The 27,820-nt window shown below is 43.2% G+C and overlaps 1 protein-coding gene across 17 annotated transcripts in view; it reads right to left on the reverse strand.

Moving 5' to 3' along the window:
• DTNB (dystrobrevin beta) overlaps positions 1 to 25,877 on the reverse strand; it is a 204,876-nt gene extending 178,999 nt beyond the window's left edge. For 8 of the 17 annotated variants that reach the window (XM_054820030.1, XM_054820024.1, XM_054820029.1 and 5 more), the window contains exons 1-5: positions 25,673 to 25,871; positions 24,915 to 24,993; positions 8,703 to 8,770; positions 4,127 to 4,207; positions 1,956 to 2,169 (exon numbers count right to left, since the gene is read on the reverse strand). In XM_054820030.1, the coding sequence (XP_054676005.1) occupies positions 1,956 to 2,169; positions 4,127 to 4,207; positions 8,703 to 8,769 (362 nt within the window). In that variant the 5' untranslated portion in view covers position 8,770; positions 24,915 to 24,993; positions 25,673 to 25,871. Of the gene's footprint in view, positions 1 to 1,955; positions 2,170 to 4,126; positions 4,208 to 8,702; positions 8,771 to 24,557; positions 24,668 to 24,914; positions 24,994 to 25,672 lie in introns of all 17 variants that reach the window. The other 9 variants (XM_054820033.1, XM_054820018.1, XM_054820034.1 and 6 more) reach the window with 6 other exon arrangements.
• Positions 25,878 to 27,820: the final 1,943 nt, after the last annotated feature.

Raw genomic sequence — 27,820 nt, forward strand, 5'->3', positions numbered from 1 at the left:
AAAAAAGTTGGAACAACTAAACCCACTGTTAAATTAAATGTGATTTCTAGAAGTGAAATAAAAACCTGACTGCTCTGACACAGTCAAGTGGGGTCAGGGAAGGAGCCGTTACTCTGGGGTGCCAGGGACTTTGGAATGCCAGGAGAGGCTACTGGAAAACCAGACCAGGAGTGAACTGTCAAACAGCCATGCAAAGCTCTGGGGGAGAAGGCAGCGAAGAACATCACACCACAGCCGTCCCTCCTCACAACTCACCACTGAATGCGGTACGAGCCATCATTTCTGCACCGTCACCAGTGCTGTTCTGTGGGTCCCAGCACCGTGAGGTTCATTGTGAGCCTTTTTCACACTTAGCTGACATAAGGGCTGACTTAAGTATTTCCGGGGGAAGATGCTAGTCGAATCTCCGATTCCTGTACCTCTGTGGTGGAATGCTAATGACTGTGACGTTACCACCAGCACCACGCTGTGAGGAGCTATGGCACTGTGTGCATTCTAGCAACCACACAGCTACCCCAATGATGCAACCCCAGCACAGACGTGTACTGTTTTTAAAAATAACTGTCTGCCATGTTGATGAACTCCTGGAGAGGGAGCCTCAGCCCTGCCTCTCCTCTTATTCTTGGTTCTCCCACTGCACGCCAGCAGCGCAGCATCCCAGCTTCTCTCGGTCCCACGTGCCAGACAGAGGAAGCTGAAGAGAAGCTGTCGCACTGTGCTGGGATCGAGCGTGCTGCTTGGGTCCCAGAGAGGCAGAACTGGGGGTAGTGGGGGAGAAAAACCTATCTCTAAATAAAGTCTCCATCTTTTGAGCTAGCTCCCCAAAACATGACCATTTCTATTTTTAAATTCTGTATTTTCTAGTGTGATCTGTCTCCAAATAACTAAACCCATCGGCTAACCCTTACAACTCGGCTCACAACTAACACCAAATCAGAACTAAACAGAAGAATACACATTTGACTCTGCTACCATAGCAGTCTTCCTGCTCCGAGCTTTGTGTTGTTTTCATCTGTCCATAGTGAGGCAGGGATTGTTCTGAAGTCTTGGACTTTTTTAGGGGGAAAATCCTAGCTTCTGTTTGGTGACAATAAGAAGGATCAAAGTCTGGACATTACAAACAGAACAACTATTTGGCTTATTCAGAGCTGCAGATTGTCCTGGGTAAAACCCCTCCATCTCTGTGACAGTGTCCTGGCCACAAGCAGTTCTCCACTGCTAGGAAAGAGGGCAAAAGCAGAAGAAAGATAAGACTGAAATAACAGCTGACTGTGAGAAAGAGAAGACAAAAAGTAAGACGTGCTAAACAACAGCAAAAGGTTTGCAGTTGCTACTCAGAGAACCCAGAGGCACATCTACTCAAGAAGATTAGCAGACCGAACCCTGAAGACAGACACTGCAAAAGAAACTCATAAGACTGGACACAAGAAAATGCCTAGACAGTGCCCTGAACAAGAAATCAAGCTGCTTCCAGGCAAGAAATGAGAATTAGCCTTTATGGGGTCACAGCATGTTAGAATGGGATGCAAGCTGACAAACAAGGTAGCATTACAACATGGTCTTGTTGATCAAGATTCAGTAAAACACTTCCACTTTTTACACCAGTGCTATACCACCATGAGGTTAACATTATGTTCTATCACAGGCTGCAGAACAGAATTTCACTTCATCTGCAGTTCAGATACACGGCTTACAGCAGTCTGCAAGTTCCAGAAGGCACTAACTCATCTTTCAAAGAAAGCCATTTTTAAGACAAAGCGTTGCTGCTGTGGCAATGTAAATCTCTGCAGGCACTACCATGATATTAAATATAGGTGTGTATGTGCAACACACAATTTCATGAACTTGAGAAATAGCATGCGGACAGTCCGTCAGAGACGTGTGCGGTTGTTGGCTGCATTCATCTAACTAAAAGAGAAAATTAGTTTAAGAATACAACTAGAGGAGTTACTAGCCTGTCATATGCTGCTATCATGAAGTTGAGGAGGAGGCTGATGGATTGCTCTACACTGATTTGGTGAGTAGAAGGAAGGCGTTTGTTTAGCTGGTAGTAGATGGATGAAATGATTGTTTCTAGTCGAGACACGTTGATCTCTGTGTTATGATCCAAAGTGTTAAGGCCATTATCTCGGAAGGCTTCAATCATATTCCAGATATCAACAAGATGAACTAAAAATAAAGGAAAAAAAATTAACTTCTATACTGTAACGCATGCAAGCTTACTTTTATGGTACTGTTTCTGAATACTATGTTAGCTTTTATTTTGGAATGAACAGTTACTCATTTGTACTCAAAGTGAGAGACAGACTCTTGATATTCATACTCATAGTTCGTGTCAGCTAGTTTAAAGTAACAGAGCAGTGCCCAGACATTTTGCTTGCCTTTTATTCCACCCTTCAACACCTGGCTGCTCTGACAGAAAAACTTCATATAGGAGAAAAGCGATCTTCCATCATCATGCAGCGCGTTTTAGCAGAGTTAGATATTTTCATTTCAGAAAGACATCAGCCATATTCTAAATCCACTACAAATTGGTTACAATAATTCTGAACATCCTCAGGCTGACTAGTAGTTCAGTATTGAAGGAGGAACTTGATGTTCCAGTTAAACTATGACTGTTTCCAATTGATCCAGTTGCCAAGTCCAGAGCATAATGCTTTGTAAACATAGGGCTGGAACTCCAAAGCGTTTCCCTAAATTATCCTGTCATATCCTAGCGCATATCTAACAAGCGTTAACAACTTAGAGAAAAAGTTTTCCAAAACCACAGTTAAGTGATCTGCAGAACCACATTAAATAGTATTTTAAATGTTTCAAAGCGTGAAAGGTATGCATGACAATGGGAGAGAACATCTAAGGATTGACAGTAATCCAGCAGGCCAAACTGGACGTGATCCAACAGTTACAAAGGACAGACTCATTTGCTAACTTCACAACTTTTCTTATCTTCCTTAACTTATAAAAGAGGGTCTGAAGTAACAGTGTGATCTTTAACTTTTCTTACATAAAACCCATCTTTATTTCTCACATAGAGCCCAGACAAGGATAAAAGCCGCACTACCTATTCACACCAAGCATATGCCCCCGGATCACCGTGTGGTCCAGACAAAGACCACAAGTGTGCAGCCTCATCTATACATACACGTACGGTAAAGGTTATCCGAGGCATATGCATGGCATCAGTGAACTGGGCCCAAAGGGTGCAATGCACTATAATTAGCATTTCTTAATACCTCTCTACTGTTAGGAGAGATCTTTAATTCAAAAGCATGAATTACAGACAAGAACTAAGACTTCTGCACAGGAATGAAAAAGTTGCAAGCCACCCATCGATACTGCCACAACAGCCCTAAGACACACACGTCCCAGGGTCAGCTGCACGACGGAGGAGCTACGGTTTGCAGTGCGTAGCTGCACGTGTGCTCTGCAGGAGTTCTCACGCGTTCTCAGCTGTTCTCCTGTCCTCTTCCACATCACCCAGTAACTCCACTGCACTGGGAGGAGGGACCTATTCCTGCGCACATTAGTCTGTTCCGCTCTTTGCTCTGCCCAATTCAACACCAGGAGCAGAATGCAAAGTAGCATCACCTATTCACCTTCAGATGAATCTTTGCTTTGGTGAGCTATCCAAGGCCAGAGGACCATGGAAGAGAATGAGAAAACTTACACTGACTAGTACAGTACTAGTAAGGAACTTTGAGAATTCTGTCCGGTTGCTACGTTACAGATACGCCGCCCTGACCGGATCCAGGCACTTCCATTCTGCATCACCAAGCTCATTCCTGTGCCCAGCTGCCAGGCGCTCTGCGGAACACCCTGATGGAACGGGAGCTCAAACAGCTTGAGGCTGCCTGCATCCAACACTTCGGGCAACTGAGATACGTCAGGCTGGCCCGTGCATTTTTTAGAAGCGTTAAATAATAAAACTGAAGATACTATACAGTATTGGGCAAAGATCACTGCCTCTTTTTAACTGGATATTTAATCTCTGTTTACTTTAAGTAACAACTACCACTGTGTGATAAAATATTTGTTTCTCTTGCTATACTTAAAATTCACACGGGTAAAATATTTGGAACAATCATGCATGAGAAAGTTTTGAAGATAAAGAGTAATTATAACTTACGATTACATCTTTTTTGTACAAACCGCAGTTTACAGGCTGTTCGATACGTTGAAAGTCTGATGACATCAAAATTCTGTGCTCCTATGAATAAAAAAAAGTTTGTGTTTTTCTTTCCTCTATAACATTCAGCTTATCTGACAGAATTACTTCAAAAAATGGTATGAGTGTTTCTTCACATACATCACCTTTGTCATACGAAAACGACAAAGATTTTTATTAGGTATCTCATGGTAAAGCGATTTCCAGCAGTGGATTATAAACTGACCTAGGTTTGAGACTGATACGAGTACCTTGGAAGGAAGGAAGAATTAAGCAGTGAGTGGTAAGGAAGAGGATTGCGCTGATGTTGGAAGACGTGCAAACAAAGATAAGAGACAAAGAAAAGGGGGGTTGCGACTCCTACCACCAGGAGCACGCTTCTGGTCTCCCAAATAGACCCAAATCATGTAAGAAGCAGGAGAAAAAGCATAGAAGAAAAAATATCTTATCTCACCAACAACCTCCCACTTCAAGATGTGTAAGCGGTATACCTTCAAACAATACCACGTCACGAAAGATTCGAATGCCATCATCTATCACTAGTCCGTACCGCATCTACCAGACCCAGCAATTCTCTGAACATTACAAACCTGAGCAATTTCAGAAAGTTGTGTTAACCCTCTGCCAAACAGATCTGCGCACCTCCTATACTGATCAAATAAGATGATAAATGATGTGGGGGTGATAAATGTTTAAAGTCTAGTATTGATCATTTCTAATTTGGAAGCGGCCAACAAATCAAGTCTTGAAAATCCCATTAATGGTAAATCAAAATGCCTTTTAAATGGCTCACATGTCGACAGCATTAGCAGCTACGTCCTATAATCAATACAATTCCAAGGTGTAGTCTGAAACAATCCAGTTGTCGTGGGCAATGGCACAGATGCACATGGCTCCTGCGCCTCTTGTTTTCTCACGGGAGTGCAGAAAAGCAGAATCTGCTGCAATCTTTCATACTTCTCTCAAAAGCCAGAGCCTAGATGAGTAGAGAACTGAGAAACGGGGATAACCGTGACTTACAAAATCCAGACTTCTAAAAGATACTTAAAAACAAAACCAAAAAACCAAACCCACATCCTCCTGAAGAAGGCATCTGATTGCTATATTGGGAGGTCTTGCTCAAAGGTGGTAACTTATTCCCTCCTACATTCTGAATTCAGAAACCAACTTGCAAATACCTCACTTGAATTACCTTTCTGTATGCACCCCTGACTCACAGTCGCAAATATAAGGAAGAAAGTATTCTTGTCTTTTCAGTATTTCATTACAATTTCACAAATACAATGCCAAAGTATCTGCTTGTTCTTAGAGACCTACGTACTGTGCCTGGAACGTGACACACAAGGAACATTGCTCTCCATCACTGATGTGGAACATGAGGTGCAAAAGGCTGTCATAAGATCAGGGAGGAGGCTGACGGATTTCCCAATCCAAGGCTCCCCATGACAGCTCACCTAAGAGCAGCACTAGACCAGCCAACATCTGAGGAGCGTTCTGCTCGATACTATGGTGCAACAAACTCAGCTGGATTATTTCACACTATCTTCTTTAGAAAACCAGTCTCTGACATATTTCAGGGAAGTGCTTGGCCAGGTAATGTAAACTGGAGTATTCAGATTAGGACCAATTCTCAAGGCACATTGGAATTAAAATGCAGATGAACACTGATTTAATTAGGAGGCAAGGCTACTCAGGATGGGAGTTACACATATAGCTACAGTTAATATAAATTAGTAACTAGCAATTACTAACAATTACTATCAATTACTAACAATGAAATAAACAATTAGTAATTAGCAAAGCAGTGAGAATCTTCAACTCTGGGCCTCTTGCCTTAGCAAGAAAAGCTTTTTGAGAGGAGAACCTGTGTGTGAGGAAGTTGTTTCCCCGTAGATTTACATGGTTTGTAGTATCGTGGAATCCCTGACGGGTTTGGGTGGGCAGGGACCTCAGAGCCCACCCAGTGCCACCCCTGCCATGGGCAGGGACACCCTCCACTAGCCCAGCTTGCCCAAAGCCCCATCCAACCTGGCCTTGAACACTGCCAGGGAGCCAGGGGCAGCCCCAGCTTCTCTGGGCAACCTGTGCCAGGGCCTCAGCACCCTCACAGGGAAGAATTTCTTCCTTCTATCTAGTCTGAATCTCCCCTCTTTCAGTTTAATCTACCCTTATTCAAAACTGAATTAAGGTGCATACTTCTATCTTTCAAACCACAGAAAGCACTTCCTCAGTGCTTGTGAAGTATCTTCACAAGATGCATTGTCTATATAAAATATATCTATAAAATATACACGTGTGTGTATATATACACACACATATAAAAGGTCATTTAATAGCCACATGCTAAAACAAAACCAAAAAGTTGCCCGTTTTCTGTTCTTGTCTTCCTGTGCCAGATTACCACAAAAGCTTCAATAAGGTCATTCTTCTAACCTATCTGAAGACAAATGGGATGTGTTTTCAAGGCAGTCCATACAGCTCAGAATCATAGAACAGCTGAGGCTGCAAGGGACTGCTGGAGATCATCCAGTCCAACCTCCCTGCTCAAGCAGGGTCAGCTACAGCAATTTGTCCACGACTCTGTTCAGTCATAGAATCATAGAATCTTAAGGTTGGAAAAGACCTCTAAGATCATCAAGTCCAACCGTCAACCCCACACCACTATGTCTACTAAACCGTGTTCCGAAGTGCCACGTCTACATGTTTTTTGAACACCTCCAGGGATGGTGACTCCACCACCTCTCTGGGCAGCCTGTTCCAACGCCTGACCAAGAAGAGTTTTGAATATCTGCAAGGATGGAGACTCTACAACTTTGCTTGGCAACGTCTCCGAGTGCCCAATCACCCTTACAGTAAAAACGTTTTGTCTCGCATTCAGATGGAATTTGCTGTGTTTCAGTTTGTGCCCATTGCCTTGTATCCTGCCACTGGGCCGAGAAAAGTCTGGCTCCACCTTCTTTACACCCTTCCATAAGGCAAACTCCATATGCATTCTGCAGTTCAGAGAAATTAGAATAGCTTGCCCAGATTTCTTGCCTGTTAGACAGCTCCGTATGTACTACAAACCCAACAAACACCTCCTTGGGTAGTACATCCAAGGTGGGCGAGTGCCAAGGTCTACGCTTTTCTCACATGAGCAATCATCTAAACACTTCAGCAAATTTCTATGTTGACCGACAACAAATGGTCACTGAAAGCATCAATTTCACACATCACACATCTATGCTCTACATGAAGCTCACCTAGGAAGGAAAACATTTCTGTGTTCACTTTTAGAGTGAAACGTTCCACCACAGGACAGGTGAAGTTGAAGACCTTCTATTTCTCATACTGGTGCTAAAGAGCCTTGCACAGAAAGGCAGGTCAGAATGTCTGTACACCAGCACTTTCACTGGCAACGAACAGCAAGAACCGCAGCTCCAAAGAGAGACACCTTGTATAAAGAGAATCAGAAGTCTGAATATTTTAACAATTTGGCCAAAGCTAAAAACTAGCAAGTCAATTGCTGAACTAAATGATCACAATCTGAGTACAACACTTTTAAGTGACGGGAGAAATGTAATATTCTGATGCGCCGGTGACAGCGTTTCTTGTGGAGAAGTACTATCGTCATTTCACAAGGTTCTAACGAGATTTCATCCGGGATACCACATACAACTCAAGTGAACCTGAATGGAGGCAGAGAAGAGCAGGAGACAAGGTGTACAGCAGGGTGACTACAGGAGTTAGCTTGTGCCATATGCTGAACAAGCCAACAAGGCACATGACTATAAACTCAAATGCAGAGCAAGGTGGGAAGGTGGGGAGAAATACTGTCCCAGACAGGCCTCAGATGAGAGGAAGCAGATATAAATTAGCCAGAAATGAAACTGTTCCTGAAATTGTAAGATACATACAACCAAAGAAAGAATGTTACTCTGGAATTCCTCCAACAAAATAGCACAAATACACGATTTGTTTTAAGACAGACCTTCATCAGCCTGTGATTGGCATTACAGGATATGCTTGCCTAGCCTAGGAGTTTCATTCAGTCCTGTGTTCCCGTAGGAAAGTGAAATAACATGATGACATACAAACATACAATCTTTTACTTCTAACTGCACATATCTTTTTAAAAGGCTACGTCTCATTCCTTCAAATTATATTATCTCTGGACAGACATTTGATTTCCAGTAACAATTACAACCTTTCTTTCAGAGAACGGTCCTGTACAAAAACAACGCCCAAACCCCTCAAATGGTGATCTGTCTGCTGTCACTATTTATTTTAATAGTTGTCCACAAACTTTAGATATTACCATAGATAAGAAATGTGAATATTGCTTAAAAAAGGAGCTTCACAAAACCTAGAAATGAATGAGCTTGTAGGCAGTTGTGACCCACCTCTTGCACTCTCCTCCCGACCAGCACCCAGGATGCTTTTCGCTAGATGAGGGAATGGTCTTGTGGAAATGAGGGGTAAATGATCTGGTAAAACTATCAAAGTGAAGCTCTCAGTAAAGAATAAATGACATCATGTCTTCAAATTTCTTACTTACTCATTTCCATGAAGAGCTGTCTCTTCTCTGCCATTGTCCTCCTCCTCTTCCCACTCTCCTCAATCATTCTGAAGACAAAAATTGCAAACACTGTTTGTGCTGGCATTTCTGTTACGAGAGCAACTTACTGTGAACAACATTATTTTACCCCTCAACTGAAACAGCTTGAGTATATTTGGTAAATGAAAAGACGAGTAGAAAGACATCTCTTCATAACCATCACATTCCATAACAGAGATGCACTGTAGACTTGTCAATACCTTTGAAAGCTGTGCACAGTACAGGAAACATTAAGAAATCCTTCCCTGTGAGGGTGCTGAGGCCCTGGCACAGGGTGCCCAGAGAAGCTGGGGCTGCCCCTGGCTCCCTGGCAGTGTTCAAGGCCAGGTTGGATGGGGCTTTGGGCAAGCTGGGCTAGTGGAGGGTGTCCCTGCCCATGGCAGGGGTGGCACTGGGTGGGCTGGGAGGTCCCTGCCCACCCAAACCCGTCAGGGATTCATTTAACTTTGAAACCTGATGCCTGAGGTTAAATTATATTTGTCAGAGAAGTAAAGATCTTAAATATAATTAAGGTTGAAAGAAAAAAAAAGTCTAGTTTGGTCACACAGGCCTCGCTTTCTTAGGACAGGAGATTAAAGAAGTGACAGCGACATAGTGGAAGGCATAGGGACAGTTTAGAACCTCTTACAGCTTACTTCACCATGCAGTCCTAAAAGACATGCTAAATTTCAGTCAACTCCAGCCAAAAAAATAAAAGCTACTTAATTCAGTATCAGTGTAAAATTTCACTTAAAATTACTACATTGTATTATTCTTTTGTTACCAGGTTCAACAACTCATTAAATATGTTTTTTAAATTTAAAAAAAAAAAAAAAAACCCAAACAATTTTTCCACAATTACACCAGAATCTAATTCAAAGGGAATTAGTCAGCTCACCCGCATGCAACATGGCAGGACAGATTTCATTGGGTTTAAATGTCAACCAAGGAAAAGAAAGTCGTGTCTTGGCACTCAAGATACACTCTCTGATTAACAGTTCCCTCAGCAGTTGTCCATTGCCTGTTAATTATTCTCTGGTGAAGATCTCACAACACACACTCATCTGAAAAGCCACCAAAACCTTTTTCCTTAACTGTTCATAAAAGGAAAATAAGTGTATGGTGGTATAAAGTAATCTGCAAATACATTTTATTTCTTTATTTTCTCCTACTTCAGAAAACCATAGACTCAGAACCAATGTGCTTCTGTATTTTATTTTTTTTAAAGGAAAAAACCTCAATGGCATTTTTGCGATATGTAAAAGTTCCTCTTTTTTCCAGCTTCCTAAAATAAATTCAGTTTATTAAGTTAAATAAATACATGCAAACGGAGTGTCTTATCTTCTCAACCAAGGTTCCCCACAATGCATTATCTCGAGCTGTACTTCGCTGTAGACTGACGCAGGCGTTCAAAGAGCCGGGCACGGGGAAGCTGCCCCTGCGATTCATTTTGTTCCCTCCGCTCCAAAGTTCCAGCTATCCTCATACACTGCCCCAAGCGTAAGAGGTTTTGGAACTAACGACTGTTCCCTTTACTTCCTCATCACATAAAACATGCACGTCACCTTGAAGAATGCCAGTTAGCTTTATTTCGAGTGCTAGCGCCTCTCTAAATTCCACAGCAGATGGACTCCAAGGGGTAGATTAGTTATTTGATCTTTTAAATTGTTTTTAGTAGAGTCTATTTTATCAAGACATAAGGGACAATACCACTTGAATCTTCTGCACCACCAAAAAAATAACCCTGACAATATCAGATCTTCTTGTCCTTGGGCTTTGGGTGCACATGTCCCTCACTCCACCTTCCTAACCCTCTCTTTCCAAGCCAATCTCATTTTTCTGCAAAGCTGGAACCAGTCCCCGGGGAACTCGTCTCACATCAGAGCAGCAGGATAGAGCGATACTAGACATACCGTAACTGCCACTTCTCCCAGCAATCACCTGCCGGAGCCCCTGATTCCAGCTAAACCCACGAGACAGGCTTCCTGCCCAGCTTTCATGAACGGCACAGAGACGTGCTACCAACCCGCAAGAAACAGCGTACGGCAGGGCCAGACGCTGCCATTCACCACCAGCACCCAGAGCCCGTGCAGGCAGCACAGACGGGGCCGAGGCAAGGACCAGAGGCAGAGATGAAGCAGGGGGTGAGACTAATGCTGCGTATGAAGGGCTGCAGTTAGTTTTGCTGCTGTTGGGCGACACGTACATTTAAAGCCCTGATATTATCATGGCATCAATCTCTTTCCTTACAGACACTTTATGGTTTACATGTGTCAGGATTTGGGTTTTTTAAGAGGTCATTCAAGCTGCATGGACCATGGTCAGAGAACACTATCATACATAATTCATAGCTAAATAGGTTAGATTGACCAAGATATACACTTCTAAAATTTTATAGGAGCTAGCATTACCCCTCATGCTCTCTGGAAAGCAAATGAGTGAATTATCTGTTCAGCAATGTCCTTGAAATGAGATCTGAATAGTAAACTGGTCTCTCTGTGATTACGAAGTGCTGCAGGGACACACTGACGAAGCCTGATTAACCCATAGCTCAGGAATTATCTTGTACAGATTTTTCAGGTATGGTCTCAGGAAAACCATGTCCTAAGGAATGTTGTGTCAGGTCCTCCTCCAAGTCTCTTGCCTTTCTTGAAGGAAGCAAAAGATTTTCAGTTTTTATTAGATGAACAGTTCAACAATCCTGTTCCTGCTCACCAGAAAAAAAAAAATAATCAAATGTTACTATTTAGATTCACAAGCTCTCCTTGCTGATTCTTTCCTGCTGTTATCTGTGAGGGGGCAAACAGCTAGGAAATGATCTTTCTGGGCCAGAGTTACACATTCTAATGACAGAGTGGAGAGAGAAAAGACAAGCTGGCAGGTATTTGGAAAAGTTGTGGAAATTACATTAGTCATATGAGATCTATTAGAATAATTGACAATCTCATTTTTACAGCCTGAACAATCGGATACAGAAGGATCCCTTACTGATGAAGCTGGGAAGAAGAAAGATGGGAAGCCTATATTCACCTTCGCACTTAAACTGATCTCAAGTTCAAAACAGGAATGAACTAAAACCAGAATAAATGCAGTTATGCTAAGGATGCAAATTGCAGTGCTCAACATCACAAAACAAGAAAGGTAAACTGCAGTTTGTCCTGCACTGGGTTTTGGTTTGGTTGTTTGATGGGGGTGGGGCGTTTGGTTTTCTGGTGGGGATTTTTTTGTTTGTTTGCTTTTAGTTTGTTTGCTTAACATTTATGGCACAATGCATGAGAAAAGTGCCAAGAAGCACGCATGGATTGAAAGGACAAGGCAGACAAAAATTCTCAAGCAAGATGCTCACTCACAATGGACATATGTGGAGAAAAAACACTCAAATATATTTATGTACCAAGAGAGGACAATGTGAATGCACTGGGGATTCTCCAGTAGCACACTACGCGTTTACAGAGGTACTTATGAGGCTTGTTTTCATCCAGTTTTGTCCTTTACATTGCGTGATGAGCTGCTTCTAAACGCTTGGTATCTACTTCATCATTCTTCAAAACCCCGACAGATTGGCAATGCTTGGGATAAGCGGTATACACAGACCAAAGCCTGTCTCAGAGACCAGCACTGTGGTTTTGTGCTCATTCTTTAGCACGTGCTACCATTTTAGTATGTGCTAACTATTGCACGTTGGGAGAAATGTCTTCCCCCAAAGGGTTGTCAAGCCCTGGGACAGGCTGCCCAGGGAAGTGGTGGAGTCCCCATCCCTGGAGGGATTGAAAAGACGTGGAGATGTGGTGCTTGGGGACATGGGTTAGTGGTGGGCTTGGCAGGGTGAGGTTAATGGTTGGACTTGGTGATCTTAAAGGTCTTTTCCAACCAAAACGATTCTGTGACTCTATGTTATGTCTTTGCTAGTTCAGCTTCTACCTCCCTCGATCCTTCAGTTTGCAGCATCCTCGTGGCTCTTGGGCCTCTCACGCTTATTGCAAAGTTCTACTAAGAGAATACCAGCATGTTACTGGGCCAAATCCAGCTTGCCAATGCAATATCACGTCTCCAAAAGGAACCCAAAGCAGATGCTCACGGAAGAATACAAGAATGGGGCAGACATACAGCGAATCTTCCCCAGAACTTTTTAGTTTGCAGTGCCAAGACTTCCTGAACCAAAGTGATTCTTCATATTTAGTAACCATCAACAGCTTTCCCCCCACAAGTCTGTGTGTTTGTCCTTTTAGTGCCCATAAACTTTTGACATTCACAACACTCTGCAGCAAGAATTCCTGAGCATGAAACCCACATCACCTCCCTGGATTTTTCTGCACCTCCCTCCTCCTATCAGATTCACAAGCCTCCTAATTCTTCTGCCAAGAGATACAGAACAATCAATCACTATCCACCCTCTCCACGACATTCATGATTTTACAGATCTCCAACATATCTTCTCTCCAGCTGCCTCTCTTCCACATTAAGGGATCTCAGCTTATTTTGTCATTCCTTGTACTGAAAGCACTTTGTGCTCCTCCGAGTCCAAAGCAAAACATGCGTACCAGGAAAGCCAAGCAGCCAAGGAAAGGTCAAACCAAGAGCGGTGACTAAAGCAATTAATGGGCATGTAACCAGGAAAAGCCTAGGATGGAAAACCACAACAAACTGCACAAGGAGGTGGGAAGCAAAGATGAGCGGGGATCACGGCTTTGCTCAGGAATGACTGGAACGGCCGTGAGCAGCAACACAGAACACACAGATCGTTATTTGACTTGGACAAACTGAAAGATGAGAGGTAAGGATCAAATTGCTACAGACAGCAGAAAAAACAGCTTTTCCAAAATAAAGTAACTATGAATTTAACTTTTCCTCTATCCATGAAATATAATAAGGAAATGCATTTCATTTTCCCGTAGCTTTTGGCACATGGAGGTACCTGCTACCTGAAGGTGCAAACTGGCACATGAAGACCCATGTAGGAATCAATGTGGACTCAGAAGATGAAGTTAGCAGGGAGTTTTAATATAAAACTACCCTAAGTATTAATCAGACTTTTATAACAGTAAACACTATCTTAGTGCATGTATTTGAAGGGGAACAGCCAAGACTGAAAGGGAAATGTTAAATCTTAACTTCAGTGTTTCTTTAAGGACGGTCTTAAACTGCATACACAAATACCGAGAATGCCAGGCAGTTTTCTGTGGTTTTGGCCACAGTACTAAATGCCCAACCTCCAGCCAGCCTGAGACTTTCTACTGCTAGACAGTACAATTATTTTCTATAGACTGGGCCTAATGATTTTTTATTTCTTCCCTTACGCTTCCTGCCACCTATCTTCAAGTGCCTCAAAGGTAAAGTTCATCAAATGAGCCTACACATTAAGATACCAAGACTTGGGATGAGTAGTAGATTAAAGAATCTGCTTTCTTCCTTCCCCAACTCTGAATCGCCACTGAACCTCAGAGTAATTACACAGAAGAGCGAGGTTCCCCAAAAGGTCCTTGCAGCAAAGTAAGTCTCACTTGCCAGCAAAGATACTTCAACTTGCTGAAAGCCAAGCACTTTGAGATCCAGGCAATACTTCCTGCTATTTGTATAAAGCTAGAAATCAAAAACCTTTGAATTTCACAGAAAACTCTAAAAACATTTCTAATTAGATTCAGAGATGTTATACCTTAATTATTCTGAAAAGGCTGGATTTTGCTTTTAAGGTCAGGGTTAAAATTGTAGTACCAAGTTTTGTCTTCTCCATGGTTTTTCTGTATGAGCAAGAAACCTGCAAAATTCCGTTCTGCCCTCTTGGAAATTTGCAGGGGTGTGGGTTTTGTTTATTTTAAATAGAAACATAAGAATGACCATACTGTGTCAGACCAAAAGAATGGTTCCTCATCATCTTTCTGCTTCTTTTAGACTCATTACTGGCTGCTTCCATTTCATGCTTCCTCCTGCCTTCACCCATTTCTGTATCAGACATGAACAATCCTCAGACATCATCTCTTTTCTAGGCAGAACCTGCAGACTAGCTGTTTCTTGCACAGAAATCACTCACACTTATGACTGATCTTTATCATCTTCTGCTGTCCCTTTTCTTGTTCCATCATCTGCTGTCAGAGATGAAGGAGAAACAGAAGAGAGTATTCAACATGAAGGCACACTGCTGCTTTATACAACAGCGGTAACAACGTTCTTGTCTTCTTTTTTAAAAGACTCTTAATAATCTTAATAGAACATTGAGAATATTTATTAAGCTTTTTTTTGCTGTTGACCATGACTGGGCATTGGGCTGAAGCTGTCGCAGCACTATACTAAAGCATGAGAATAGTGTTCCTGGGGACAGCTCAGAGCCTGGGTGCAGACATATAAATCTAGGACTGCCTGTTTATCCTCTTCCTTCTCTCAGCCCTTCATTTGCACAACTTTACGTGCCTCTACAATAAAAGAGGAGATGAAATTTGATTGCTAACAGAGTCCTTCTAACCTTAAGAATTGCCTTGCATTTTTAGCATGACCTCCTTCCTTCAGCAGACCCCTCGCTGCTCACCCTCTGGATGCTTACCGTTTGCGATACACTGCTGTTGGTGACTGTGACAGAGGTAACCTGGGGATGGTGAGACTTCCCAGGAATCAATTTCTGACTCTTTAGCTACATTTGCCTTCTGCCCAAAAACCTTGCTCAGAGTAGAAAGAGATGTTTTTCTTACCTCTACCCTATCCTGAGGCATTCTTAGCAGTCTGATAATGTGTTAGTCTAGTTTTCTTTTGCTTTCCCTTTCCCCACCCCAGTGTTTTCCAAATTAGAAATCTATATTGTGTGATACAAAACAAACCTATTTTCTCTCTTGCTGCTAAAAAGACACAGAAGTCACGGTCAAAGTAAATACTATACTCACAACTGAATCAAAATAAAAATCAGAGGTCTACAGATTGCTTCAAGTGCTAAGTAGGACTAGCAGATTTTTCAAAACATATGGAATTGGTGCACACATAAATAACTGAATAACACCACTAGAATTTAATTTCTTTAGCTTTAATAACACTCATTTCTACCAAAGGCTGAAACTTCCAGTGCTTACAGAAATATGCCTGGGCACTATCTATCTGTATCACCACTGGTCTTTTTAGAGAGGAAACCCTAAAATCTGATAAAGATGTGAATTTCACACTCAGAGGTGCTTCACCATGAACATCCTGTTTTGCTATTCTAGTAAAAGCAGTATCATCAAATAACTCTGCTTCCACTCACGGTGATGTGACAGCGAGTCTACATGGTCTGTCCTGGATGATCTTCATAGGTATTTCTTCCTCAAAAAGCCTTTTGTAAACTTTAGCAATCCAGAGAGGACACTTGCATTACAACAGCTCTTGCTTCACTTAAGGACAGGACTAAGAGTAGGTTCAACCTACTGCATTTTTTCCTAAAGGCTGTTAAAACCAACTGCAGTTGAATTTGCATGCCAGATCCAATCTCTTCTGGCTGGACATCTCCCAAAGTTTCAAGGATTCTGATAAGCTTGGAGAGCTGGAAGTAAGTGCGAGTTCCACAGGTTTTGGTCTTCCCATCAGTTCTTGCTCTGATGGCCTGGGCTAAATTTACACTCACCACCTAAGGTGGAAGTACAGAAAACTTGCAGGAGAGCGCACAAGTGCTCTGCTCAAGTCTGACTCAGTGAAATACAGAATTTCCTCCCTGCAGTGACAGAACAGTGCTTGAATTTAGAGTAAGAATGGTGCTGGTTGCACAGAATACGGTTCTGCTTTATGTCAAGAGGCAACAACTTTGTTTAAGGAAGAAAATCTGAAATCAGTCAGCTGAACCCAGTATTGGCAAAGAGTTTATCTTTTATGTGCCAGAGAAGTCAGTATAGGTACTAATACTGACTGCAGTCTACAGGTCTTAGCAGTCAAGTATGCTCAAGCTGAAATCAGAAATGAAAATTTAAGAGTCAAGGATATTGCTGCAGCCAGCACTGACAATGTGCAGATTGCCTTTGCTGATTTAACTTCAGAGAACTGAAAGGAAGCTGCAACCTGCTCCAATTTCAACTAGTTCTGTCGCAACGTGTGTGCTCAACTCACTTTTCTGAATATTCAGATTAGAGGCTAAGGTTGTTGGAAATTAAAGATATAGTAATATTATAATGATAATTTATTTTACTTACACATAAGCGTGTACATATATCTGTATGTCTATATACATATACAAAAAAGGAATTTTTTTTTTTTTTTACTGTAATGGGAAGACTAGCCTCAAGTCCCATGGGAGGTTTTAGTTCGAGATGCTATTCTTTAAATTCATAATGTTGAGAATCAGCAGGGAATTATCTGCACTGCAGTAAAATATTCACTAAAGAAACATAGTTTAATTATTATTAATATTAGGGGAAAAATCGTTAAATGCTAACAGTTATTTGTATACACTTGTTGCAAAGTACCGTTCACCTTAGAGCACAAAAATTGTGTAAGATACAGTACCTTACAAAACTACAGCTGAGTATGTTTGATGCAACCTTCTAAAAGTTTACCACTTCCCTTTATCCATGCACCTCCTCGCTCTTTCAATAGTTACACTAACACTGTTTGACTGCTTCAAGGGGAAGCTCTACGACAGAGTTAATAGAAAAGCTCATTTGTAACTTTCATACCAATAAATGTGGAGAATTCTACAGTCGGTCACCATCTAAAATATCTCCAACAGCACCATAAACTCTAACATTTCTCTTAAATTCTCTCTTGGCTTTTTTTCCTTTTCCTGTTTATATTCCCTTCTGTTTCGCAGTTCTCCCTTACCTTTCAAAGCGCTCTCCCACACCCACAACACGTGCATGCGTTCTGTAGGTACACCTGGCTGGATAAAAACCAACAATAGACATAAAAAGTAAAGCCTAAGGACTGTTTTGCCCTTGACTTGCTGTAACAGGCTCAGCCACCGATACCTCTGGACCACACGTTTCTGTGGTGCTTATCACGCCTGGGGCTGTTAGGCCAATACTACAGGACCTATCTTAAAAGGTTTCGCTCTTCTTGGAGCTCATCAGCTGTAGGTAACGGCCTAAATAAGCAGCTTTTCCTCTTCAAATGGAAGGAAGGAGACAGACTGTGTCATTAATCTCAGCTGATACAGCAGCCTTTATATTCTTGCACTAACTGCAGCCACCATCTAAGAAGTCACAGTTCTATTCTTCCCCCACTGCTATTATATTGACTTCCTACCAGTCAGAGACTATAAACTTGAACTTCATCATTTGGGTTCTATATCTGCAATTTCAGGTGCTTACTGCTTTTTGATTAATTTAGTCACTAAATCAGTTAATTAGCTAGAGTTCTGGGTTTGGGGTTTGTTTTTGTTTTTGTTTTTTTTTTTTTCTTTAAAGTCAATTTTGGTTTATTTTGTATTTCCACCTTTAAGATATATTCCAAAGGAAATTCCAATCTTATGATTTGATATCCATTTCCAGACATTGGTTTGTGTTAAAATGCAGCCTCATCAGCCAAACAGAACAACACAGAAATACAAGTTAATTTATGATTTATTAAATTTTGTTTGTTCAGATTCTTGATGGTGCATTTTACTAGCAGAAATAATATTTGAGATCACTGATAAGACTGCAGTTGCTGCATGAGGGTAAAATTGTGCTTATACCTATTTATGTTCAGAAATAACTTATAATTAAAAAAAATAATCAGAATACCAGTTTGGGGCATATGTTGATCTTAAATGTACTTGATACACAGTGAAGGAAGTTTAGTAACTTTATGCCGATTCTCTAATCAGAAGGAAAGCGTCTTCACGGGTGGTTCAAAGTAAAGCTTTCCCTTCTTCTTGGTTCGCTCACTTTTAAAGCTCTGACCGAACCTGTCATTGAGATGAAGATATTGAATAAAAATTCAGGGCCCATTTGTACATGCAGAAAAAGTTATTGCTCTCACATCTGGTTTAGCACTTCAGTCATTTGTTCTGGGCTGCTTCTAGTAGCATAGTTTCCTAAAACTTAAAGGTCTAGATCTCTCACAGATTTTTAAGATAAAGCTTTGTCTTACAAGTATTAGACTCAAATGCTTGCAGAAGATCTTTACAAGTCAAAACTGACTTCAGTCTAGAAGGGCATAAGTGAAAAAACCACTAGACTAAGACCAAGAGAATGGACTGTAGCTTTGCAGTGAAATTCTACACAAGTCAGTGGTTCTTAAATAAATACAGTGGATCAAAAGCTACTCTTAAAGAGGATTTTGCAAAAACATGCACGTATTATACAGTAAACTTCCCTGAAAATGAATGGGCAATCAAGTGGTTTAGGAAAAAAAAAAAAATTAGTACTGAGATCTCACATTTCCCTACTCTGTGCCTTGCCACTTCTGTTGAAACAGTAAGATTTTTTTTGAGGCGTAAAATGCCATCTGTTTGATTTGCACAGGACATTGCATGCAGCAACACATCCTCAGCCGGTCCTTACTGCTTTAATTTACTGTTATGGAAAACAACCACAGCATTGGTCTGAGCCCCGGTATGAGATCAGCAATCTTATCTTCCCACCCCGTGAGAAACTGATAAAGATTTTACTAGATACGAGTTAAACAAAGATGGAACAAGTAACAATATTTAATTATGGGTTTCTTTCAAAAGCTTTTAACACTATTTTAAAAACAAGATCCAGATTACCTTAAGACAAAATAGAAAAATTCAAATCCGGGGAGAGTTCCAATCCATCTGAATTACCGTAACACACCCCAATTTCATTTCACATACATAACTATTTGTTCAGTGCCCAGAACAGAAGGAAATCCCTGCCCTAGGTCAGATGCAAGACTACAGATGGGTGGAGGAGACTGACAGTAGGCACCCTATGTTAGTCCCTACTTCTTGGGAAATTTAAGTCACAAAAGCAAAGAAAGCTTTAAAAAGAATATTACATGGTAGTATTTTAGGTATTTATCAATATGTACTCATTTTTAGTAAACAGGGAATTGCTAAGCATGGGGAACAGGAAAACTGCAAGTTATTAAGGATGACACTGTCTGTTTAAACACATATTGCATAGTGAGATCTGTTTTCCAGCAAACTAAAGAGAGGATGCATAGAAGTCAGGACAAAGTGCCTAGAATATAAAAATGCTTTTCTTGAATAACCAGACAACTATCACAAACTCTGATTTTTCTTTATTGCCCAAAAGTCTGAGGAATAGAAATGGGTTTTCTGAAGTTAAAAGTAACATCTATACATAAGATTTACCATTAGCCTGCAAACAAGAGCAAATTTAGCAGTTAAAATTGTTTCCTTGAAATAAAGCAGTGTTAATGTTAGATAAGATAAATGAAATATGACACCGTGGTTTTCAAGCAATAAGAAGTTGGAGACGTCCTAATTACTAGCTTAACCTCTCCCTCGCAGGAAGGGAAGACTCATCTTTATAACACTGGAAGGGATTTCTGCACAACCTGTGCTGCCTAGCTTTTCCAATGTGAATCGTACAAAACCCTTTCCAGCCATTTTAATCTGCAGGTTCCCAGAACTGCTTACTGGAGCACAAGACAGAACTCTAAAATTGCCTCTTCACCAAAACGAAAAATTTATTAGGAAATGTTTTGAGTTACATTTTTGCCCTTTTCTCTGTTAACCTAGATGAACAGATCGAGCACGAACAGAGTAATGTTCACCAGCAGGAGAACTTACGTAAGTGAACACTGACGGAATGCAAACTAACCCTGATCGCCGGCTAGCAGGTGACAGCACAGAGTATAAACAATCCTCTCCTCCCAATCCATCCACATCAGTAGAAGGTAATACCACCTTCAGGACCTGTCATCACCTCTAGTTCTCCATTGCTTGCTACCATCTTCCCCAATCAACAGGGTAATCCATGCAGGACCTTCCCTTCCCACCTCACTTCAGGTGCAATCAGCTTAGATTAAAAGTTTCAGCACATCAGAAAAAGTTTGCACAAACAGCACCTTTATCATCTCTACAGGTGTGCCAAATTCCAGTCAAAGGGGTTGTGACAAACACCTGGAAACATGAATTATTTTCACGATCACAACTGAATTGGGGGGAAAAAAGCTTACTCAATTTTAATTCTTTACATAATGGTAATTTTATCTCCTACATAAACCTGAAATGTGAAATCATCCTCACCAGCTTCACAAGTCTACAAAGTTATAATTTTAAGTGCTAGAAGTTAAAAGGTAGTAAGAGTACAGAATAAGGAATTTCCCTTAATCTAAATTTAAAAGTATATCTGCCATTTGCCACAGTCAATGGGAAAGTGAACACACATATAATCCCAGGTAACCTTAATTTTGTCTGAGCTGCCAGAAACATACAATACCTTCTTAAAAAATTTGGCTGTACCCAAACTAGTAGTTAAAAAACCACCAGCGCCTCCCTACCGCCTCTGTATTTCCTTTGATGTGATCATTCTATTAAAATATAAATAAATAAAAGAATAACACACAATAATTAAAAGATAACATTCCATAAGCACTGCAAAAAAAATGTAGTATAAATAAACAAACTCAAAGAATACTGTTGTGCTTTCTACGGGGCGTTCTGCCCGTCCCCGCAGCACCTCTCTCCCTGCCCACACAGCCAGGCTGCTCCACTGCGCAATCCCAGTTAAGCCTCTCAGGCTTGCTCATATTGCACAGTAGTAAAAAAAACGAAACCACAATTTGGTTGCATCCACTAGGTAACCAGGGCGAGAAATGTTTTAACATGCATACTTAGTAGCGCTCCTACTTCCAAATAATTTGCTGTCTGCTCTGCTATACAACCTGTAGGATCACAATCACATAGGAAGTTAACTGACACTACTACCCAGTCAAATTTTCTTAATGTTTACTGTTGCTTTGAGTTTCTTCTCATAATCTATTTTGCTGCTATAAAAAACTGACCTACAAGCATGAACACAGAATACATTACAGTGCAACTAGAAACTTCATCCCTTCCCGGCCTCCCATCTAACTTCTCTTTGCAGACTACATTCAAAAAATCCCTTTTAGAATATTTGATTCTCAACATTCAGCGCTACACCTCTTCTACTGCTGTTCCCATGTACATGCCTGTAACGCATGCAGATCTCAGCTTCTTTTCTAATCATCCACAATTCCACAACATTCCAAATATTTGACCAACTGTGGACACAAACGAAGTTTCTTCTTTTGTTAAGAACGGAAAAACAAAATAAGCCAATTGTAAAATTTTAATTGATCATGCTTGCCATTGTCTTCTGTAAAACTAAGAGCTTTTATCCTTAGCTTTGTCACTTTTCCTGTTTAAAAAAAAAAAAAAAAAAAAGTAAATTAGGGACCAGGCTCCCTCACTGCATTATGGCAAAACACTCTTTTCACTCCTCCACCCTTTAAATGAAGTAAAGCTGCACTTGAAAGTGGCAAGATTGATAAAGACTAAAAAATCTCACACCTGCAGTCAGTAACTACTTCCAGTAGAGTTATTAAGATTTTAAGTGTTTTGTAACTACAGTACACACTTTATACGTCCAATCTTTTAAAAATTTAGATATGAATTGCTACCTGCTGTCATAATTTCATTCATTTCCAAAGAGATACAATTGGCCAAATAAAATTCCTCAACAACTATCACATTACAAGGTCTCCTACCATTTCTTCCAGATTTAGGCTGCCTAAAAATCTTAATTGGTGTAAGTACTTTTATATATCTGTATTACCTAAGCAGAGCTGAGAAGTTAAAATACTTTCATTCCTTCTAGTAGTCCTTGAAAGCACACAGGACTGGAAAGACCCATGAGATTATTTAAGTTTAGCCACAGTTTATCAGTAGAAACTTGATTAAACACTAAACCAAACATATACAATACAATCATGATTTCTTCTCCCTCATGCTCAAGGGAAAAATATTAACTTAATACAAATATTGTATAAAAAAATATTAACTTAATACAAATATTGTGAATTCAAATCCTTATCACCAGATAACATAACCCTGCCACTGCAAAGTTAAAAAAAAAAAAAGTAGCAATGAGAGACAATGGTAAGAGAATCAGGCTGTGCTGGGAACAGAATGCTGAAAGCCAACCCTTCCCACCTACTGGGAAACTCTCTCTGTTTCTACCAGGTGATGTGTCCACACCACAGACTACTATGTCTGAGCTAAGAGAATTATTTACCTTTCCTTTTGAAATAAGTTCTAGGAAATTGTTTGCAGAGTGCCTTATTTCAATACATCATTTAGGTTCTATAAAAGCTTGTAACGGACCAGCCAAGCAAAGCCAGACTGAAGTATGCAGACCAAGTATGTGCTGGGCACTGTGGTTCATGTGCCAACTCATCCCCAAGTCGCTGTTTCAACTTCAAGACTTGATTTTCTCCCCCTTCAAAAACTGTCAACTTGCACAACACACCACAGATAACATACAGCCATGGCTACAAAGAACCGTAAGCTGTCACTCCTAATGCCACCCTGAGGTACCCAGTGTGTAATATAATTAAACTGATGGAAAAATTATGCCACTATGATATTGCAAAAGCCCTTGTTCTTGCATTACAGCTTCTTCTTACATGATGAATGGTATAGAAAACTTAAATTCTTAAAATTTATATTATTATCGAAACATCCAGGTTCTGTAATAAACCAAAAGCCTGCATGTATTAGCTGCAACATAGACATCATAAAGGAACTTACTGTTCCAAATAACCTACAGCCTAAGACAAGAAGCAGCCTGCTGCAAAGAAACAGGGAGTTTGAGACAATACCGACACAGCTTCTGTATTCATCACAACACAAACTTCAGTGACTGATGAGGGGGGTGCCACAAGGCGCTTACACAGAGGTCACGGAGGTCTACTGGATGTGCCCTCTTAACTGTGAGATCATGTAACAAGTGAGCACCAAACTGGCACCCCAAACACCGGAGTGGGGAGCTCCCTTCTTGGTGCTGAACAAGACCTCAGCGGCAGATTGGGGATGCATCATCCAACAGCTACAAAAGACAGACAATAATCCTATGTATGACAATGATAAGAAGCAGAAACCCAAAGAAGATTTCAACAGGACAAGGCAATGACCTAAGCAAGCCACCTCTGGAGTAGCATCTTGGACAGATGAAAGCACAGCAAGAATGTAAGGGTCAAAGGAAAGATGTTGCTGCTAACACGACATGAATTGACTAGTCTGGAAAAGAACTTCAGAAAAGACAAGTGTAGGCCACGGACAGCCTTCGCAAAACGTGTATGTTCTGGTGAGACAGGTCACTGCTCGATCTGCCCCTACACAGCCAACAGCCATTCATTCTCCTCTCCAGCTTCCCTAAGAAGGGAGTCTCCAGGTCAGCAGCACGCTTGCCCTTTTATCTAAACTCCCCATTAATCCAAAATATCCTTTGGAGAAGAGGAAACACAAAAAGCAACAGTCTTAATTAATCCAATGCTTTTGGGTTACCTCCTCTCCTTCGGGTGTACTTTATGATATCATCTAGCAGTATAGGATCATCTACACTTAGCAGGGAAAAGAAAGGGGGGGAGGAGGAAAAAAACCAAAAGAAAAACCCCTCAATTCTTCAGCATTTCCCAACTTTTCAAAGCTGGAACTGAGACTTCTAACTTTTTGAACCCCTGGTTCAGGCACGTGGAATGTTTTGTCACTGGGCAGCCACACTAGACGGAGCATCAGACTACACAGTCAGATTTAGGAACCAGAATAAGAAAAGAAAACTGAAAGTACAAAGCATTTTTAAATGGCAGTAATGCACAACTACCGACCAAACTCTAACTTTAATAACTCAGATTCTATTAGACCTGCATTTCAAGCAGCACAGAAACAACTTTCAAAGTATCCTTGTGCTGTCCAGCCCAATCTCGGTGGCTCACCAGTCTCCTCTGAAAGAAGAAATCACTGTGCTGGTGCTCTGCATACTGCTAAGGGTCTCCTAGGTCTCCACAAGGATATCTATCAGCTTCACCTTCCCCAGCTGAGGGATCTGTCACACAAAAACGTAATTGTGTGGGGTTTTTTTAAATACAGGATTGCATCCCGCAAAGGAATATTTTTACATATCCAACGCTTCACGTAAAATGCAGCTATCACTACTTCATACTGGAAGTTTGTCATAAATGAAAAGTGTCAATATCAGTTATGTGAGTGTGAACAAACACGTAACTAGAAGTGGTTACACAATACAAGGGTTTAAGTTCAATACCACAGGTAGTCACAACAGATCACGTTACCTGAATCACACTGAGAAGTCTCTCAGGGCAACTTCCACTTTCCCAAGCTCAGTTCCTTCTTCAAACATGTAAAGACAATCTAAAGAGAGGGGGGGAGGGGGGAAACAAGGGGTTTTCTTTACAAGAAAGACATGGTTTTCCACAGAAAAATAACAACTCCCCCCCTATTTTGCAGTTACAACTATGACTGCACCGCTTTTGCCCTGATTTGCATCTCCTGTTAATTACAAAGAAATGAAGGCTGCAGATTCCGCGTCTATGCGAGCATCTGTCTGCTACAAGACGAAACGACAAGCACCGCCAAAATCACCCGGGTGCCAGGGCCGCTCCCGCTGCCAGCCGACAGGCCCCACAACCAGAGCACCGAGGACGGAGCGTGGGGCAGGTAAACCCGCCAGCCTCTCTCCAAGGTAGCTGGGGCCGACGCGGCAGCGCAGCTCTCCTCCCTCCCAGGCCTCCCGCAGAGCGCTCCGCTCGACACTTCCTCCGCGCCAGGCCCGGAGCCCGGCAAACCCCGCCACCGCACCCGAGGCTCCCGGGGCTGAGGCGAGGGGCTCCGGCTTGGCGCTGCCGCCGAGACCTTACGGGCAAGAGCGGCGCGTCCCGGGCCCGCCCGTCCCTGCCCGGGCAGCGGCGGAGCAGGGCCGCCGTCCTCCCCACAAGGCCCCGCACCCTCCCAGCCCGCGGGCGGCAGCGGTGCTCGCAGAGGGCCCGCCTCGGCCCCGCCAGCGCCTGCCTCCGTCCCGCCGAGCACGCACCTCTCCCGGGGGCGGCGGGCGGGGTGGGGGAAAGGGGGGGTCCCGGGGCTGCCCAGGCGCGGGACACACCGTCCGAGGGGGCTCCGGCCGCCGCTCACCGCCAACACCGCCGCCGGCTCCACGGCCACGGCCGGCCGAACGCCTCAGCCTCCCCGCTCCAACGGTCCCCAGCCGCCTCGCGGCACCCAGCCAATCCGAGCACGCCTCCGCAGGGGCGCGCGCACTCTCGCCAATCTGAGCCCGCGCCCTCCTCACCCCCTCCGCCGCCGTCAGCCAATCGGCAGCCCATCCCTCCAGCCCCGCCCCCTCCCGCCCCGTGCGACGCCGCCTGGCCGCCAATCACGAGGCGGATCCTTCTCCGACGGCGTACGTGCGTGCGCTCACCCCGTGCCCTCCCCTTTCCCCTCAGCCAATCGGCAGCCGAGGCCGTGCGGCGCCAGCGCGCGCTCTCCTTGCGCTAACGGGCCCTTGAAGCGCTCGTGCTCTCCAGCCAATCAGCGGCCAGCTCCGCCTCGCACGCTCCCGTCTCCGCCACAAGCGCGCGCCGCCGCCTTTTCGGAGCGTCCCCGCCTGAGGGCCCGGCCGCAGCGCGCAGGCGCAGTGCGCCCCCTGAGGGGACGGCCCGGCCCGGGGCAGCCTGCCGCGCCTCTGGAGCTGTGCGGGGCGGGGGCGGCCTCTTAAAGCCGTGTAAGCGTCTGGAGGTAACGGCGGGAACCCAGCTCCGAGCCTGAGGGCGGCCCTAGAGTGGGGCAGAGGAAGGCCCGGCTCTCTGTGGCGTTGCTGTGACTCCAGAAAGCTCGCTGTGCTGCGTACACACGTACACACATCTGCGTGCATGAAAGCTCCGCACAGCCAGGCGGTCTGGTGCCGCTCGGCACATGCCGCTACGTGCTGAGTTGTGGCCGGCTTTGGTTCACGGGAGCGTTGGTGAGCTTCAGGGTTGGGCTGGGGCTCGGCCTCAGGAAAGGCCCCGGGGGGGCGGTGAGGGTGCGGGACGGAACCTGCAGCACTCAGCCCGCAGCCAGCCCCCCAGCAGCCATCGCCAGAGCAGGCTGCGGGATCCCCCGCTGGCGGCCGGACACTGGTGCAGTGCCTTGGCTCTGTCAGTCTGTCTTGTCATTGTGCCTTCAACAGCCTTCCTGGGCTGGGAGGGCAGCTCTGGCTTGCAAGGAGCTGCGCACTTCAAGGATGTGTCACTTGTACACCAGGGCAGCCTTCTGAAAGCGCCCTGCTGTGTCTCACGGCTTCCCCCGCCAGAGGAACTGCAAGCTTTTCAAATGTCAATCTCCCCTGCTCCATTCTTTGACCATCTGTGTCTGGCTGGATAACGCTACTGCATAGCAATCAGCTGTATTACAGCTTGGCTTGCTGGCGACCAATCGTAATGCAAACAGTCTCAGCAATGACTTGTACGTGAGTGTTTTCTGAGGAAGATGGGACAGGACGGGCGTCTGTTCTAGGCTGTGCGTGCAGTCTCCCTGTGTGGAAATGCCATGGTTCCTTCTGCAAAATGTTTTCTGTGCCTGTGGGAAAGGAACAGGACTCTTACACCATACGTGGAGAGGAGGGACTACTAACATTTTGCATGTGTGGGAGGGAGATACTTTGTCATGAGGGAATAGGAAAATGAGAGAAAAAAGCACTGCTTAGATGTTCTAGCTAGTGCTGCGTTAATGTTTATTCTGAGATATATATGTGCAAATGGTAGTAGGTGGGTTTTTTCCCGAATCCTGGAGTCAGGCCCACTAGCAGCAGTGAACCAGATTAGGCAGAGGTGGTGTGGGGGTTGTTTCTGTTGGCTGCATCTATGCTAGTAAATTAAGTAGCAGCAGGATGTAGGCATTGGCACTGGAATTTGATGGTACTGTTTGACTGTTGAAACACTTAAGCAACCAATGTATTTTAGTGTGTATACATAAGCTCCAGCCCAATTACTATTCTCCCAAACATCCTCCAGGCAATCCTGGGCATCTTGCATGGGACAGGGGCTGCTCCTGGTAGGCAGCTTGGATAGGATCACCATTTTGTGCCACCTGACAGGTTTTAGTAGTGTGCCGCACGGCCTCATGCCTGTGAATAACCCTCGGGCAGGTTTCATACTCTGGTTCAAGCGCAGCTGCTGAATTCTCTAGATATGGAGTGGCTTCC

The sequence above is a fragment of the Grus americana genome, chromosome 3 (assembly GCF_028858705.1).
Source record: "Grus americana isolate bGruAme1 chromosome 3, bGruAme1.mat, whole genome shotgun sequence".
Taxonomy (NCBI): Eukaryota; Metazoa; Chordata; class Aves; order Gruiformes; family Gruidae; genus Grus; species Grus americana.